This window comes from Meleagris gallopavo, chromosome 14 (genome assembly GCF_905368555.1).
Source record: "Meleagris gallopavo chromosome 14, MGAL_WU_HG_1.1, whole genome shotgun sequence".
NCBI classification, from domain to species: domain Eukaryota; kingdom Metazoa; phylum Chordata; class Aves; order Galliformes; family Phasianidae; genus Meleagris; species Meleagris gallopavo.
In genome coordinates, this window is record NC_139417.1 from 3,230,141 (window position 1) to 3,246,517 (window position 16,377).

The 16,377-nt window shown below is 36.5% G+C and overlaps 2 protein-coding genes across 3 annotated transcripts in view; one reads left to right on the forward strand and one right to left on the reverse strand.

The window, feature by feature from the left end:
* Positions 1–16,377, reverse strand: part of CENPP (centromere protein P) — a 121,927-nt gene that overhangs the window by 90,252 nt on the left and 15,298 nt on the right. The window lies entirely within an intron of this gene.
* Positions 2,869–14,775, forward strand: OGN (osteoglycin). Its single transcript, XM_003210019.5, has 7 exons — positions 2,869–3,281; positions 3,911–4,162; positions 7,895–7,979; positions 9,783–9,941; positions 10,831–11,033; positions 11,571–11,666; positions 12,229–14,775. The coding sequence occupies exons 2-7, from the start codon at positions 3,995–3,997 to the stop codon at positions 12,397–12,399; spliced, it is 882 nt and encodes a 293-aa protein (XP_003210067.1). The 5' UTR covers positions 2,869–3,281; positions 3,911–3,994; the 3' UTR covers positions 12,400–14,775.

The following is a 16,377-nucleotide window of genomic DNA, read 5'->3' on the forward strand; positions in this document are numbered from 1 at the left end:
TCAAAGGAACAAAGACTTCCTCCTCTGGAAGCCCAGCTCTGCTGAGCTCAGTCCTTGTGGAGGCTTACCAGCAACAAGACAAGTGCCTCACAGAGAATTATCAGCAACCAGTCCTCATTTCCATCTCAATGAAGGGGGACAGCACAGCTTTCTTCTAATATTTTTGTACTGAGCTACTAAGGATTAAATGAAAAATACTAAACTTTTGCTTAAACCCACAGAAAATGGAGAGAACGGCCCTACTACTGCAACTGGCATCATTTTCTCTGCCAACATACACTGGATGAGAACTGTTCATAGCAGCTTTTGCACTATGCCCTTTAATATTTTGTTTTTAAGGGAAGTTTATTTTTTTTTTTAATCTGCCTTCAGGGAAGGGCAAGAGCAGAAGTAAACAAGACAGCCTGAAGCTCTGAACAGGTCTTAAGATACGAGGACATTTCAAGAACAAGATAAATAAATTGAGCTGAAAATCAGCCAGTTCAAAGAATCCACAAAACCCACCCTCATTTCTGCCTGCAAAACAAATATCTATTTTCAGTTCCTCTGGGTTATTTTCAGCTTTGTTTTTTACTTTACCTGCTTTTGACATTAAACTCTCCTAGATACTAGATTTCTTTCCAGATGGTGAAGAAAATATAATCAGAAACACCGATGGTTTGGAGTGGCTACCTTAACTTTCTCCTTCCTCTCCTACAACTTTCCAGTGCCTACCACCCAAACTCATCCAATGTCTCTTTACCTGATTTCCCCATGAGGTACCTCCTAAGACAGTCTGTGAAAATGAGACACAAGAAATAAAAAGAGAGAAAAAGGGATAAATAAGGTACACATGACAGATCAGAAAGCGCATCTTAAACACTTTCTCAAGGCCCTCTTGAAACACTGAAGTTCAATTTTTTTTTTATTTTTATTTTTATTTTTATTTTTTTTAAACAGAGCTTTCAGTAGACCTCTAGTTTTTTTTTTAAACAAAGCTTTTCAGAAATGAAATTAAGCATAAAAATCTTAGTAACTAAATACAGGGATACCTGTGTGTAACACTTAAGTGCTAAAATTGTTTAAAGAGCATGCTCTGCTTGCCATGATGAATACTTTCCTCTAGCTTCCCTATTGCCAATGCATACGAGCCACATTTTTTATTTCAGGTGATTTGGGCATTTCAAGTCATTCTGAGCAAGAATACTGTTTCTGGAAGAAGATTCTTCCTTGTTTATAGTCAGCTGTGCCATCCCCTTCTTTGTGCTGAACATGTTACATAAATTCAGATGAAAAAACCTTCTATTTATCTGAAATTACTTACTGATAGCACATTTTTCCTGGTACAAGGGATGACAGACACGGGATTAGAGTACCACTTCATTTGACAATTTCATGTTTCAAGCGATGGCAAAGCTATACGCAAGGTAATTCTTGTTCACAGCATGACAAACTAATTAGCACATCAATCTTCAAAGATATTTGTATGTTCATGAATGCCTGGATACCAACAGTGAGTACACGCATTATAAAATGGTTTTGTGTTAAGTATACTAGTGAAACTTGTGATCTTGATGAACAGACTCGTGAAAATCTTTTCTGCAGAAGCTATCACAAAAGTCTTCCAGCATTACAAGTCTTCCTTTTTCTTGCATTACTATCTTGCATACCATCAGTATGACATAAAATACTGTACTTAATAAACTCATGATAGAATATTTACCATTTGGTTACACACAAGCACTGAAAAATGTTGGTTTTGCAGTCAGATGAAGTCTTAATGTGGATGTTCAGCAGGGTGAGGAAGGGAAGCAGGTGGCTGGAAAGAGATCAACTACAAAGCAGATATGCCATCAGTGCTCCTGAAAAGCGCACATGGCCCTGACAGATGGTAAAATGATGCTGACAAGCTGCAAATCTTTTTGCCCTTTCTCTAGGAAATCCACCTTTTCTGTCAGAGTCCTCTCAACTGAAAGTTCCTGCAATTCTGCAGTGGAAAACAATATCTTTGCCACAAAACACTTAAAAACAACTTTTTGTTCCATCTAAGCAGCAACCAGTATGATTCAGAGTCCAACTTCCACCATTACTGAGATTCTTCCCTTCATATTTTAGTTATATACTTACAGCAAAACCATTGTCCTAGAGCAAATTGCAAGTCCTAACTGTAACAAACACTGTTTGCATTTACACATTTGCCACCAACATCTGGTTTCTAAACAAGACAGGACTTACACAAAAATCTAAGTATGTCCACTGCTTATCTCCAACATTATTCTAGTTGTCAGCGCTATCTTATTAAAAAAGCCCACAGAGATGAGAGAGAAAAATTGATCTGAATATATTCCCATAGGTTTTATTGCCACATACTTTATCAAGATAAGAAAAAAAAATTCGACTCCGTAAACTTTCAAGTGTTCATCTGGCTCCCATTTATAGTGATTGCCAAAAGTACATAATAAGAAAAAGGATGGGGGAAGAAAGAAACACACTGGAAATCTAGAAAACTGATGCTTTCAGTTCATATGAAAATTCTACACCTGGGCAATATTTGCTAAGTAACTTATAACTGAAATAGAACGTAAAACATATTTATTACAAAAGCCAACTTCTAAATAAATTGTGGCACAACTCATTCAATAAAGCATTTAGATGAGAATTACTTGGCTGAAAAAAATCTCACTTAAGCCCCACCCACCAAATTCTAAAAACTATTTTTGGTTTCCAGAACTCTCCAGACTGAAAGGTTTTTATTTCTTACATCGGTGAAACTTCTGTAAACACATACAAGTTGTAGTGAAACATTTAACCACTCATAGAAATGTGACTAATGTAGTGTATGTATGCTTTGGCTCTACCTCTGTCTCAGTCAGCAAGCAGCTGCTTTGTTTCTCAGCTAAACTATTAAACAAAATGGATAACACATGCCCTGTTACAGACCTCTAGCCTGCACAATTAATACTCGATTCAAAGAAAGAGCCTTAGCAATTAGAAAGGGTAAATCACCAGACAGCAGAAAACTGCCACTTCGCCAAGCAGGATGAACTAGACTGGATAACATTTGTAAATGTTAAAGCTAAGTACAGCCCCCTGCTCCAGGATATTACCTCTTACCCTGGGGACAGAATGCTGGCAAAGCATTTTTTACCCCATGGAAAGCACTTTTAAGACTGTCAATCTTGGAAAACTTATTCATTGCAGCAACCTGGATGTAATTCATAACTTTACTTTGGTTTAACACACGCATAAGAACTTCTGGTTTTAGCACACAGCCACAGAAGAACTTGGAATCTGCTAAAACGGTAGGTGGACTTTTTTTCCTGAAAGTACCTTCACCTAAAGCTTAAATAAAGCACATTGCTACAGCAAGCAGAACAAAACGCTGTGTAAAGATTGATTTTAAGAAATACTGTGTATGTATTTAAAATGCTTTTCAACTGTGCTTGTAGCCTCCATCCCAACCCCAATTGTGTACAACCTGTAAAATATTACTGGGGGAGAAAGGGGGGGAAAATTATCTTCTGCTGTTTGCTTTGAAATGTGAAGATAAAGGCAGTGAAAGAATGATTTTCAAGCTCAAGTGCTTACAGCAACATACTTTGACAACAGGGAAAAATCTCTCATTTAATTTGATAAAATATATATATGCCAAGTGTTTCATAAAATGCTTTATAAAATCCTCCTGCTATTAGCAGAAGCAGCACTCTGGCAAATAAGCAGATAGATAATACTTTCTTTACTAGTTGGAAAAGGCTGTTTATTATTTCCTAGTTTCATTTCACGTTAATAGCATCTTTTAATAATACTTCAGTCTAATTAAAGAATACCAAGAGTTAAAAGTTGTTCCATGTTCCTTATGCGTTAGAAACCTCTGCCAACTACTTCTCTAGGCTTTAAATATTGTTTTGACGGATTGCATTTTCATTTGCAGTCAGAAAGAAAGTATTCTCCACAGTCAACACACGAGCAGACCTCCATCAGCTCAGTGAAGCCAAGTACATTGCTCTGTGAGAAAATGAAGACTTTGCAGGCTGCTTTTTTCCTGGTTGCGTTTGTACCTTTGGTGAAGCCAGCACCAACAATACAGCAAGATTCATCCGAGTTGAATAAGTATGATACAGATATTGCCATGGGAAGCCTGATCCAACAGGATTATGAAATGCTGTCCAAGGATATAATAAAGGTATTTTATTTATATAATCACTTTCATATTTTAACTGCTAAGCATTATAGAAATGAATTGGATGTTACATGTATGTATACAAGTTTTATTGAGAAGCTTTTTAATAATGGCAAAACACAGAATAGTTCCAGAAATAAGAAAGCCACTCAAATTAAAACCACAAAACTACTCTTGCTGTGGTCTGAGTAACCCAAAAAAGACATGTTTTTGCAACTAAGACTCAAGCATTGCTTTTCACTCTGCTGCAGCTAGTGCCTGCTGTTTTAGGAGTTCCAAAAGGGGATATACCAGCACATAGCTGGGCACTTTGAGTAATGCTGTATTAACAAAGAAAGTTTGAATTCAGATTAAGGAGGGTAATTTCATTCAGTTGATTTTTTTATTATTATTATCAAAGAAATACTGGAAACTGTAATCTTACCATGAGCAACCTGTCATTATAAACCACAGCTTTTCTTTTGATTCAAGCTATTGTGTTTTTTACCCTTTTCTTTTTTTTTTTTTTTTTCCCGGGGCTTTTTGTTTGTTTTGTTTTTGCAATTGTGAGGTACTACATACAGAATGCCCAGCACCGTGGGCGTCACCTACCGGTGTTAACGCTTTGAGACTCTTCAACATAGCGATAAAAACACACTGTGGCACTCACCAGCACCCCCGAATGGTCAAACGGAAACTCGGAACCGTTTTGCTGCTGCTCTATACAGGAGCCTGTTAATTTAAACGCTTATACAGGAGATACAAAAATGAGTTAAATCAAGTGCAACAGCCTCAGCTGAAAGGGACAGTAGAAAATCCCATCTCCTTACAATAAATTAGTCTGATAATGAAATAAAAGGGGAGAGCAAAAGACAAGTGATATAAGTAGTAAATTCCAGCACATCTATAGAGAAATCATTTCTCTCTCTCTCTCTCTCTCTAAATATTTTTCCAGTTCCACTTAGATTACGTCTTTCCATGCTAGGCTAAAACCAGCAGCTAAGTATTTATATTAGAAACAAACTAGGCATTCTTAAATCTGACGTGCCAGAGTGATGGAGCAACGCCTCACTAACTTCTGAACAAGCCCATTTAAAATGACTCAACAAATAAGTGACCATGCAATCAGTGAGTAAGACTTTTTAAATTGCTACGTACTGTAACTTTAATGAGCAGAGCACAGCATCAAATAGCTTTCTCTACTAACATCATTCTAGTAAGAGTACACCACTACTCACAGTAGGAGTACACCTACAAGGAAATAATGCCTGCAGATGTGCCATAGACTAAGCAATGTCTGTGTTGGCAGCACTATAAACTAGAGGTCTACTGAAGGCCAACAGTTCTGCTCATGATAATTCCAGGAATGCAGTTGGTCACTATTTCCACCAGGTCAGTTCTCCAATGATGTGTTTTCATTGCAAAATAGTAAATTAGTTCCATATGTGCAACAAATAGATCTCTACAAATTCCTATGTCCCCAACTTCAGTCAGTGGATATACAGGCAAATATTCTATTCTATTCAAATACAGATCCCAGATTCCAGAATATTTCAGCTGTAACTGAATTGCGTGCCAGTAATTTCCTCCAACTTGCCCAATCTGAAAATCTTAATCTTGCATGACAAAGTTAACTCCTTATTGTGTATTGATTCAATTTTAAAAGTTTATACTAAAAAAAAAAAATCCCAATTCTCAGATTAGAAATCCATCTACCTATATTTGTGATCAACTACAGTGCTTTATTTGAAGCCAGACACCATCACATGTATGGACTAATTTGTTTCACTGAATATAAACACTCGACTTTATAACATGCACCTGTTTGTTACCAGGAAGAATCAGTTACTTTGCAGAAGAAGTTCTAAAGATGTTTTGAGTGTTTGGATGTCACATAATAGTCTGATTTCATGTGGGGAATTCATGTCTTTGGAGTTGGGGGCAAGTGACAGATAGAACTTAAGCATGAAAATACATCAATATTCCTTCAGAGTGCTACTCTCTATAAATGCAAGTAATCAATGTCCTGCAGGTATCATCCAAACAAACTTCTGCACCAATATTCCATGGTTACTATTTTTTTTTTAGCTGTCCAAGAAATACTTCCAATATATTGGCTACTTCTATTTACAGAGGGTGAGTGGGAATACATTGCTTGCACATTTAATGTCATTCAGCAAATAATCAGGTTTTATTGTTTGGGTTGGTTTTTTTTTTTGTGACATTTCCTCCTTTCAGAAATGAGTTGTGCACTGTGCTCTGCAAAGAACTTGCATATTCATTCTTGGATCACATCTCAAGCAGGAAATCATTTTAGAAACCTACACCTGGTACAGATACACTACATCAGCAAACATTCTTCATACAAGGATATTAAAAGTCTCCCTTGGGAGCCATAAGTCCTTACTGGCCTTGACACCCATCAGGATCATGATTTCATATGCCTAATCAACAGAGCTATTTAAACTAAACATTTTTCAGAATCCTGTAAGACTTGCTGCTTGTTTGAGTCTTCTGTCTTTTCAGCTTACACCCCAGCTTCTCTACACCACACACTTGAAGTCCCTCTCTCTACATAGAAGTTCCATGCAACAACTGCTGAACTGTCACCAGCATTCTGATTCGTGTAGAGAAGTCCAACAACAACAGATCAGCCTCTCCCAAACATCTCAAAAACAACTCACAAGAAAGAGCTACAGCCTGGATAGAGACAGGACAAGCCAAGTGATGGATGATTCACATGCCAAGAGTCACAGCAGCAGAGGCTGGCCACGATATCTGTTTCTTAACTCAATGCTTTTACATTCCAAAATACAAAAATACCCACCAGTAAATGAGACCAAAGTTGGTACCCAAAGTAACCTGACAGTGTTCTCCCAGTGCTCTAGGAGGTGTGCTAGATGCCTCAATAAGGGATTTAATTAAGTAAATTGGTTCCTGTGAGCAACTGGTGCACATAGAATCTCTTCACTGAACCCTGTACTCAGGCCAGGATTCTGCTCATTAAGCACACTTAAAGAAAAGTGTTCTCCACATCTGTCGATGCTTTTCTCTCTGCATGTTCTCAATAGCCAAGCAGACCACAATGCACCTTTACCCTGTTCTAAAAAACTTATCTCCCATCAAAAAGGACAGTAAATGATGCCAGCCAAACACAGTTGCTACAATCAATCAAACACCTCCCTCCAAACATCAAAATATGCAAACCGTGGTATGATCCACTGTATGTATACTCTAATTCTAGAAATAATAGGTAATTCTTTAAAATTTCTATGTATTGTATTCAGTGAAAATCTATCATTTCCAACATCAGCCCAGGCTGCGTTTGTTAGCAGCCCAGGTTTTAATACAGCCTTAAGGGAAGTTTAAGGAAATTGTACAGCTGAATTTCAGCCAATATTCAAAATTTCGCATTTTCTACAAAATCTGCCTTCTGGAGAGTAGGTTTTTGTAGACATTCAGAGCTTACGTATCCTTTTGTCATCATCACATGGTCTGTATTTTCTACTCTTTTTTCTTTACGGCTATTGGTCTTATTCAAAGAAGAACATTTTCTCTTCTCACCTTCCAAAATGAAGAGCTCACATACAAGAGGGATAATATATCATATTAGTCACCCAGCATATAAGAATAATTTAAAAATTAAATGTCACAAGGTGATACGAGGTAGGAAGTTCATTTTAAGAGATATGCTATTTAAGATCCTCGGAATACTCTGTTTATTGCTTTTAAAATAACATTTGCTCTTACACAAAGGATGGAACAAATGTTTCTCTTGACACCGGCCTGAGACTGCAAGGAGATGACAGTGAACTGAGTGCCAGACCCACTAAGGATACAAGTAAGTTAACAATGGAGAAATGGATATTGCTCTATTCAAGGTCTCCTAAGGAACCTATTTTAAATACAAACACTAAACATACTAAAGATGACAAGGGATATAAAAGTGATGTTTTCATGTCTCTTGGGGAAAGCCTTCTAAACTTTAGCCTCTAATGGAGCAGATGAAATATGAAAAAAATTAGAAATATTAAAGTATCTCCAGGTAAACTCTGAATATACAAAACACAGCTTGGAAGAATCTCTGCAGAATTACAGTTGCATTTGCTGTATAGGTGCACCCAGGTTAAATAAGCTTGGCATATGAGAGCCAAGACAAACAAAAATGTAAGGTCCCAATAAGGTCCACAATTTAATCGTATCATAACATGTTTAAACAGATTAATTTGAAGAATCTGATGCTCTCAGAGTTCACATCTGATGACCAAGGAGGCCAGTATTTACGTAGTTTCCAGACTGGTTGTTTTTTTTTTTCCCCTGCTAAAATGTAAAACGTTCATAAATGAATTGGGATACAAATGAATTTGGGAATAGAAACAGATGAAGTACAAGAACATCAAGAACATTCTTCACCAGTCTAGGAGACATTTTGGGTCTGTGATCTAAATTTCCAAAAATCACAGATGATGCAGCAAGACCACTTAAGTGCCCGCGTTCACTGAAGGTTTAATGAAGGACAACTAATTATTGTCAAATAGCATCTGTCAACAAGCCACCATCTGAAGGAGAACAGACCTGGGAAAAGCCCAGGGCTCCTCGTCAGAGAAGCACAGAAACAGCTGCCTTTTAAGCAGTGGCACCATTGTTTCACAACATTTCTTTTTAATTATTTCTTACACTAACAGATGACAAACAAGGTACCACATCTAAAAATGGTAAATCCTGTGGAAGTCTAAAGCCTAATACATGGTAGCATTTACAAAGTTAAAGCTTCAAATCCCAATTCCATTCTCTGCAGTATCTCCACAAAAAATAAAAGAATCACTTCACTACATAAACTAGTTTGGCCCATTGACTGTAGAAGACCTTTTTTTGCTATGGAATTCTAACAGACCACCCAGCAGTACAACACTTCTCTCTTTACTACAGAAAAATTTGGAAGCTAACCCAAAATCTCATGATGTGGGAAACACAGTGAATAGATAACAGTGGTGACAAAACTGATTCAAAGCAATTTTGATTACATGTAATAGACTATTTCTGTCACAAAGAATTAATCCAAGGAAGAAATGAGTAGTAACTCATCAATGTGTATGATGGACAGGGCAAGCCATAATAGGCTTAACCTGCATTAAAGGAGATAAAGTTTCTCTTGTTACTTAACAGCTCTTTAAAAACACAGCAAATAACACATTTCCTGAAGCTATTATATAATTACCATCACTAGAGTTCTTACACAGTGGATTACAGAGAATAGCAGTTAGGAGAAGAACAGGGTGATCTCGACCCTGCCAGAAATGCTCCAATGCAGTTACGACATCAACTGCCGGCCCTTTCAGATGTTTCTCCTGCACGGAGTTCCAGTCAAATTCAAACCCCTCTAAGCCAACTACAGAATGAAATAAAATTAACCTTAACAGTATTTCAAGACAAGTTCAGATAAAAACAGAGTATACACGTGGCATGAAAATAGAATAGAACACAAAAAAGATTTTTAAAAGTTTTAAATGCTGCCAGTAGGAAAATAAATTTTTTAATAGAGAGAAAAATCTTAGAAGATACCAAAAATAATTGATTTGAATGCTGAAGCTGATGTTAGCTGAGTAACTTTTAATTGCTCACTCATAAAATACTTTGCTTTCAGATTTGCCTACCTGCCTGCTCTGCGTGTGTTTAAGCGGCTCGGTGTACTGTGAGGAAATAGATATTGAAGCTGTCCCCCCACTGCCAAAGGAAACTGCCTATCTTTATGCACGATTTAATAAAATAAAGAGGATAGCTGTCTCAGATTTCGCTGACATTAGTAAGTAACATTCAGATTTTAATTTGTTTACCTCCTGGTGTCCTTTTTCACTATGCCAAAACTACCAAAATAATATATATTCTTTATATTTTGCTAGTTTACATCACGTACATTACTTATTTAAAAATTCAATGCTTGTATCAGCAAAGGAACTCTGAAGGCAATGTGGAAACCCATTTTGGCCCACATATCCATCTTAATATTTCCAAACCATCAAGAACAGATTGCTAAAAATGAAATTTAATTGTTGCAGGCTGGCTGGCATACAATCATGTCTATTTCTTTTAAATGCTCCAGAGATCTTGCCCACCTACTTCACCCTCTGACATGGCAAATCCTACCAATATATAAAATCGTGTTGCCTCTATCCAAATAGAAAGAGTCACACAAATATATAATTCATTTATTTCATCAAATTTATGTATCTAAACAAAACTCTTAGTTTGTGATCTACAAATTTAAATACTATTCGATGTTACAGTGACAGTGGTTGTACCATCTGTATGAGGCTGCTGAATCACGGCCTGAACCTTTGATTGATCACCTGAGCAATGAGTCAGCCATGGGAGCACAGGTGAAGGCAATTCACCTGTGCTGCAGGACGGGGTGGAGCCTGGCTGCACCTTTCCTAGACCCATTTAAGAGCTGACTGCCAGTGGGAAAGGATCTCTCTGGAGATCCGCTCCATCAGGAGTTCATCTTGTGAGCCCAGGACAGTGTGAGTGACTTTCTCTTATTTCTCCAATATAAATTATATTAGCCAAGCTCCTGGATATATATATCTATACCATCTGTATATCCATTGATTAAACAACCATCCTACATAAAACCATGGATTTTTCACGTTACGCAATTCTACATTCAAAATTTTCGCTTCTTTTGTGTTAAGCTACTTTGAGAAGAATTGATTTCAGTGGGAATATGATAGAAGAAATAGAAGATGGAGCCTTTTCAAAGCTTTTGTTATTGGAAGAACTTTCTCTTGCTGAAAACCGACTTGTGAAACTTCCAGTTCTACCTCCCAAGCTAACAACATTTAACGCGAACCAAAACAGAATCAAGAGCAGAGGAATCAAAAACAATGCTTTCAAGGTAAGTAAGAGAGCATAATCTAGGCAAGCAAGCTAGATAAAATAATAACCATAATGACCAGTATACTGATTCATTCTGTATTTCTGCAGTGCAAGAAATAGACAAGCAAGAAGCAGCAGTTCAGGTTTTGTTGTGAAGGCACTCTGGAGTAATGGCTCTTTGTGCACTTGCTCTCTCATGAAGTTCATCTAAAAAATTAAGATACAATTTTACCTACTTCTTTTCTCACACACAGAGAGATGGTAGATTCAAAACAGATGGTTCCCACAGAGGTCTGTGGATCACTGAAATGCTAACAATGACATCCTCAGAGTGGAGCCAAGTTCTATAACCAGTACGCTGACATGGAAATTTCCAGATATAAAGGCCTGCTCTATGAGTTTCTTGATGAAACAGAATTCAACATTCACAACAAAAGATTGTTTCCTGTCAGATCCCTTTATAGGCTTTATCTGTGATCAGAAAAAAATGCAGATGTCTAATAACAGATATGAGAGTAAGTAACATCAGCACTGATTCTGTCTTTTGTCCCACTAGAAACTGACAAATTTGGCCTACCTCTACTTAGGACATAATGCACTGGAATCTGTTCCCCTTAACCTACCAGAAAGTCTTCGCATTCTGCACCTTCAGGTACTTTTGAAGTATTTTTGCTTAACGTTATGAAAAGACTGAGTGGCTGCACGAACTTCGCTCTACTTCCTTCCAGAGCATTTTGTGCTGCAGTTGTGCTATCACTGCCCAGTGCTCCTCCAAACACAACAGCTTACTTCTGATCTGTGTGGTCACAACTCATCAGCAGTCAACCCATCTATTTTATTAACACACAGGAGGAAAAAACAGTTAAAATAATTCCCTAGAGTTACATAGAATTACATTGTCCTTGCTGTCAGAAGTTATTGCCTGACTACCATGCAGGAATTTCTCATACATTTTGGCATACCAAATTTAAGAAATAAAAAAAATAAACACCAGCAATAGTCTTTGGTCAACAATAAATTCCAAACATTAGTAACAACCTCAAACTGTTTATTGATTGGTTTGAAAGACTTGATTCTTACCGATCTGTAACACAAATCAATCACAGCACTGATAAATTAAGAGAGTAAGGAGGAAGTTCAAGCTTGACAATTCTCAACTTGTATGTGTGTGAATACATTCATTTATTTTAATAAAATCCCACTTTGTTTTGCAGCACAACAACATTACTACCATCAATGATGACACTTTCTGCAAGTCCAATAACACACGGTACATCCGCACACGTATGGATGAGATAAGGATGGAAGGAAATCCAATCCTCCTGGCAAAGCACGTCAATGCTTTCTCCTGCTTGAGAACACTGCCCGTAGGAACATACTACTAGCTACTGCTTACGTAACTACATGTGCCAAAACTCACAGTAACAAAAGACCATTCTTATTACTGTTTACATGTTTATATCTTCTCCATGCTAAAGCAATTTTCCCTGTTGAAATGAGGTTCTCCTCTGAAATAACTCTTTCAAAGCAGTCATTCTATTTAGGAGTTACAATACCCCCCAAATTTCCAGACTCTTCTGTTAATCCAAGTGTAAAAATACAGAAGTACACATACATATATTTCCACCTTGCAATTCAGCAGTTACTCATTACATGCAGCTAAAACCCTGCAACTGCTACTTCACATTCTTCACCACTTCCCAGAAAAATCAAGATATTTTACTTTGATAAACCAAACCATTTCTTGAGAAGCTAAATTTTTACTCCAGTCAAATTTGTTTGGTCCTGGAATGAAACAATTTCAGTTAAAACTTCAAAATTGCATGGAAAAAAAAAAAATCACGTGAAAGAAAATTATGTCTAGAGACAGAATTTCTCCAAGTTCAACTTCACTGAAGTTTCCTTAAAAACTTATGGAATATGTGAAGAATTTTTTTCAGGCTTAGTGTACCAAGCAACAAAGTGAATGGAACATTTCAAGTATGCATCAAATCTTCTTTTAGTATTTTTCTTTCAAAATAATCTAAATGCCATTATATATTACAATTGAACATATACGTATAAACACATTCAACTGTATATGTTACATATAAATATTTTTTACACGTTATATTTTTGATTTAAATATATAATATATAGACATTTTGTTCAGCTGTGCTCATAGGAGTCATTCTTGCCACTTTAGCTTTTCCATTTTAATACAACCATCAGCATACATGACTCAAGCACTTTTTATGTCTTTTAATTAAGACATGACATTGACTGAGCCTTCTTCCACTGCTTTTTCTTGACAGGAAACGTGACAATAAAGTTAACAAGAAATTGAATTAATGCTCTTACCTGTAAACGAGCAGATTTTCAACTAGAAGTCAGATCAAAGAAACAAATACCTTTGCACCCAATACTTTCACAATATACAGAAACATAACATTATATCTTTAAAATTAAAGTTCTAACATAACACTATTCTAAGTGTTCTCCTCAAACAAGTTGAACAAGTATTATCATCTCCTCAAATACCAGCCACAAGCTTAAATGCTTTTAACTGACAAATGCCAAAAGTGCTAATTACCATTACTAAGCCAACATGATACTAACCTTGAAGCTAGTGTAGATTTCTGAGTTGTAGAAATAGTTAAGCACAAATGCATGATAATGTATCACTACCACCAAAATCAGTATTGATTTTAAGATATTTTGTATTAATTATGTCTATTTAGCTAAACCTCGATTTGTTAGTGCTTGTGCTCTACACAATTACTACTAAATTTGAACTGAATTCTGAACATACTGATGCTCTGCCACTAAGAGTGCCGAGATCTAGGGGACTGTCAAGCACCAACAACTGTGGGTTCATCTTTCTTGAAAGAGGATGCAATCATGAAAATCAAGACAAAATATTTTCACCCTGAACCCCCAGTCAAGAAAGACGCAGCAGTCCCCATCTCCTCCATTTAAATGTTTTAATATAACAAGAAAGAAATTCCATTGTTTTAATATATCTGAGAACAAAACCAAGTCCTACAGTGTTTGTTGTTCATTTTTTCCATGTGAATCTTTTATGTCTCCAGGCATTTAGGGAAAGATAAACCACTGCAGAGCATATCAAAATACATTCCAAATCCAATCCAAATTTATATCAGGAAAGAAATGAAAGCAACAAATTGTTTCATCTCTATTTGCTAAGTAAAATATAGAAAACATAGTTAGAAGTATGACAACATTACATAAATAGTGGTCTCAGATCTGAGTCTCATAAGTAATCATTGCTACTACACAGGGCCCTTTCCAGTATTAATGGGATCAATAAACACCCCAAGTGTTTCAGTTGTTTCCCTATGAAAACATCGTGTGCTTACACAAATGTATACACATTTCTGTTCTGTACACATGCATGCAAACACACTAAGATGTAACCATTACCCATCCCAAATTTCATAGTAAGTTGTTGTATATATTTTTCAAAAAGTACGAAATATCAACGGTAATTTAATGCTTTTAATATTCTGCAAGCAAAACACGGACAACTGGTATATTCTGTGAGCCCCATGCAGACAATAAATACTTGTGTTTTAATTTCCTTTCCTCATTCACAGCAAGTTAACTCATTAAAACATTAAGTGAAAGAGCTTCAGTATGTTTTTTCCCCTTCTGTTTTTCTGATTTTGATTAGCATCAAGCTGAATGTACACCATTCTGTTTTTTTTTCCCCTCTATTTCTATACTGTATTTTCAATAAACTTGAACTTCTTTCTTGTTAATCAATAGCAGCTTCCTTCATCTGTTCTTCCAACAATGCCCACTTATTTCAGGTGCAGTTTCAAAGCAGACCAAGGTGTCCCTAGACTAGAAAATTATTCAATCGATGTAAATCCATTTTGCAAATGGAATATTTATTGCTGAAATGCAGCAAGTTCTACAATCCAAATAATATCAGGTGACCATCACACAGAAGAAAGCAAAAACCTATAACCAAAGATTTGTAGGTTGTTTCACTCATCTCTTCAAAAGCCATTTAAAGCCCTGTCATGAAGGTTTTTTCCCCACAGAAAGAGAGGAGTACCAGCAGAAGGTAGCAGCATTATACAGAGCTCCGGAGTTTGTGTATGAAGCATACATGTGGTATCCCAGTTGGTTTCAGTAAAAATTCACAACTGCTAAAGCACAACGTTAGGGAATATATGATGCAGAGCACAGAATGTTTCTAACACAGCATTGCTCTACTCACACCTACTTGAACTGCTCCTGCACACAAGAAAAGCCTGCTGCCAAATACAAGTTGCTTTTCTGCTTATTTACAGTAGCCATCCCATGATTAATTTTGTTAAGTGCAGAAATTCACTACAAAACTGCCATTTCTGATTATCAGCTTTGTTTGAAAATGCAATCATCATCTATCTGAAATGGCCATTATTACTTCCAATACCCGAATGGTTATTACAACTATTCACTTCTTTGATCCAAATGTTAAAAGCTACTCTTAGCCACTTTCACAGGAGTTGACATAGGATACAAAGTTAGAAGGGCTACTAGGGTTACAAACACACATATTCTCTTTAGTGAGCTAGCCTTGAATACATTAAACTGTTAGATTTAACCAGTCATCCATTTCTGAATTTTCTGATCTCAGAAAGTCTTCTTTTTCTTGATAAAAGAATTAAAAATGCTGGCAGAAATAAGAAGACCTAAAATAAAAAATAAATCTCTTCATGAGCCTATAATGGGATTGGATAAATATTCTCCCATGCTGTTATTTTTCTCAATAGTACCTTTGCCAAAAGAAGTAACTTTAAAATGATGCTCTATGATACTCTATTGACATAATCCTGTAGCACGCAATGACTTCAGTGAAAACACCATCACATAGATAGATTGTGTATGAATACCTGTCATGGATTCTTGGCTTTTCCATCAGCATGATGATGCAGAATGCCAACGAAAAACCATGAAGCCATGACAATATCACTGCTGGTTTACACTCAGCCTGATCAACTAACTTTTAAAACTGTTTCCTTAAGGTATACAAGACAGCTTCAAAATCATCTCCGCATTTCCTATCTCCTGTCTAATGTCTTTCCATTTTTTAAAATGAAAAATAGTTTCAACTGTTCACTAAGCTGCTCTGCCTGGAACAACAGTGATTACTACCACGAGGCTAATCTAAGGATTGGTAAAGTTGGGAAAAATTTTATAAATCATTATCAGAACAAAGCAACCAGGTGGAAGAAAAATACAGGCCTAGCACAATGCTCAGAAGAGCCTAAAAGAGTCAAAAACAAACAAACAAAGAAGTAGGAATCCAAGCAGTTCACACGTCATAATACTGTTGAAAAAGCAATGATTACGCTGAGATTAATTACACT

Excerpts from the sequence above, each read along its gene's own strand:
- OGN (XM_003210019.5), top strand. The coding sequence starts at position 3,995 with ATGAAGACTTTGCAGGCTGCTTTTTTCCTGGTTGCGTTTGTACCTTTG. Across the intron at positions 7,980-9,782 it reads CAGACCCACTAAGGATACAA|ATTTGCCTACCTGCCTGCTC; the intron begins GTAAGTTAACAA and ends CTTTGCTTTCAG. Across the intron at positions 9,942-10,830 it reads CTCAGATTTCGCTGACATTA|CTACTTTGAGAAGAATTGAT; the intron begins GTAAGTAACATT and ends TTTTGTGTTAAG.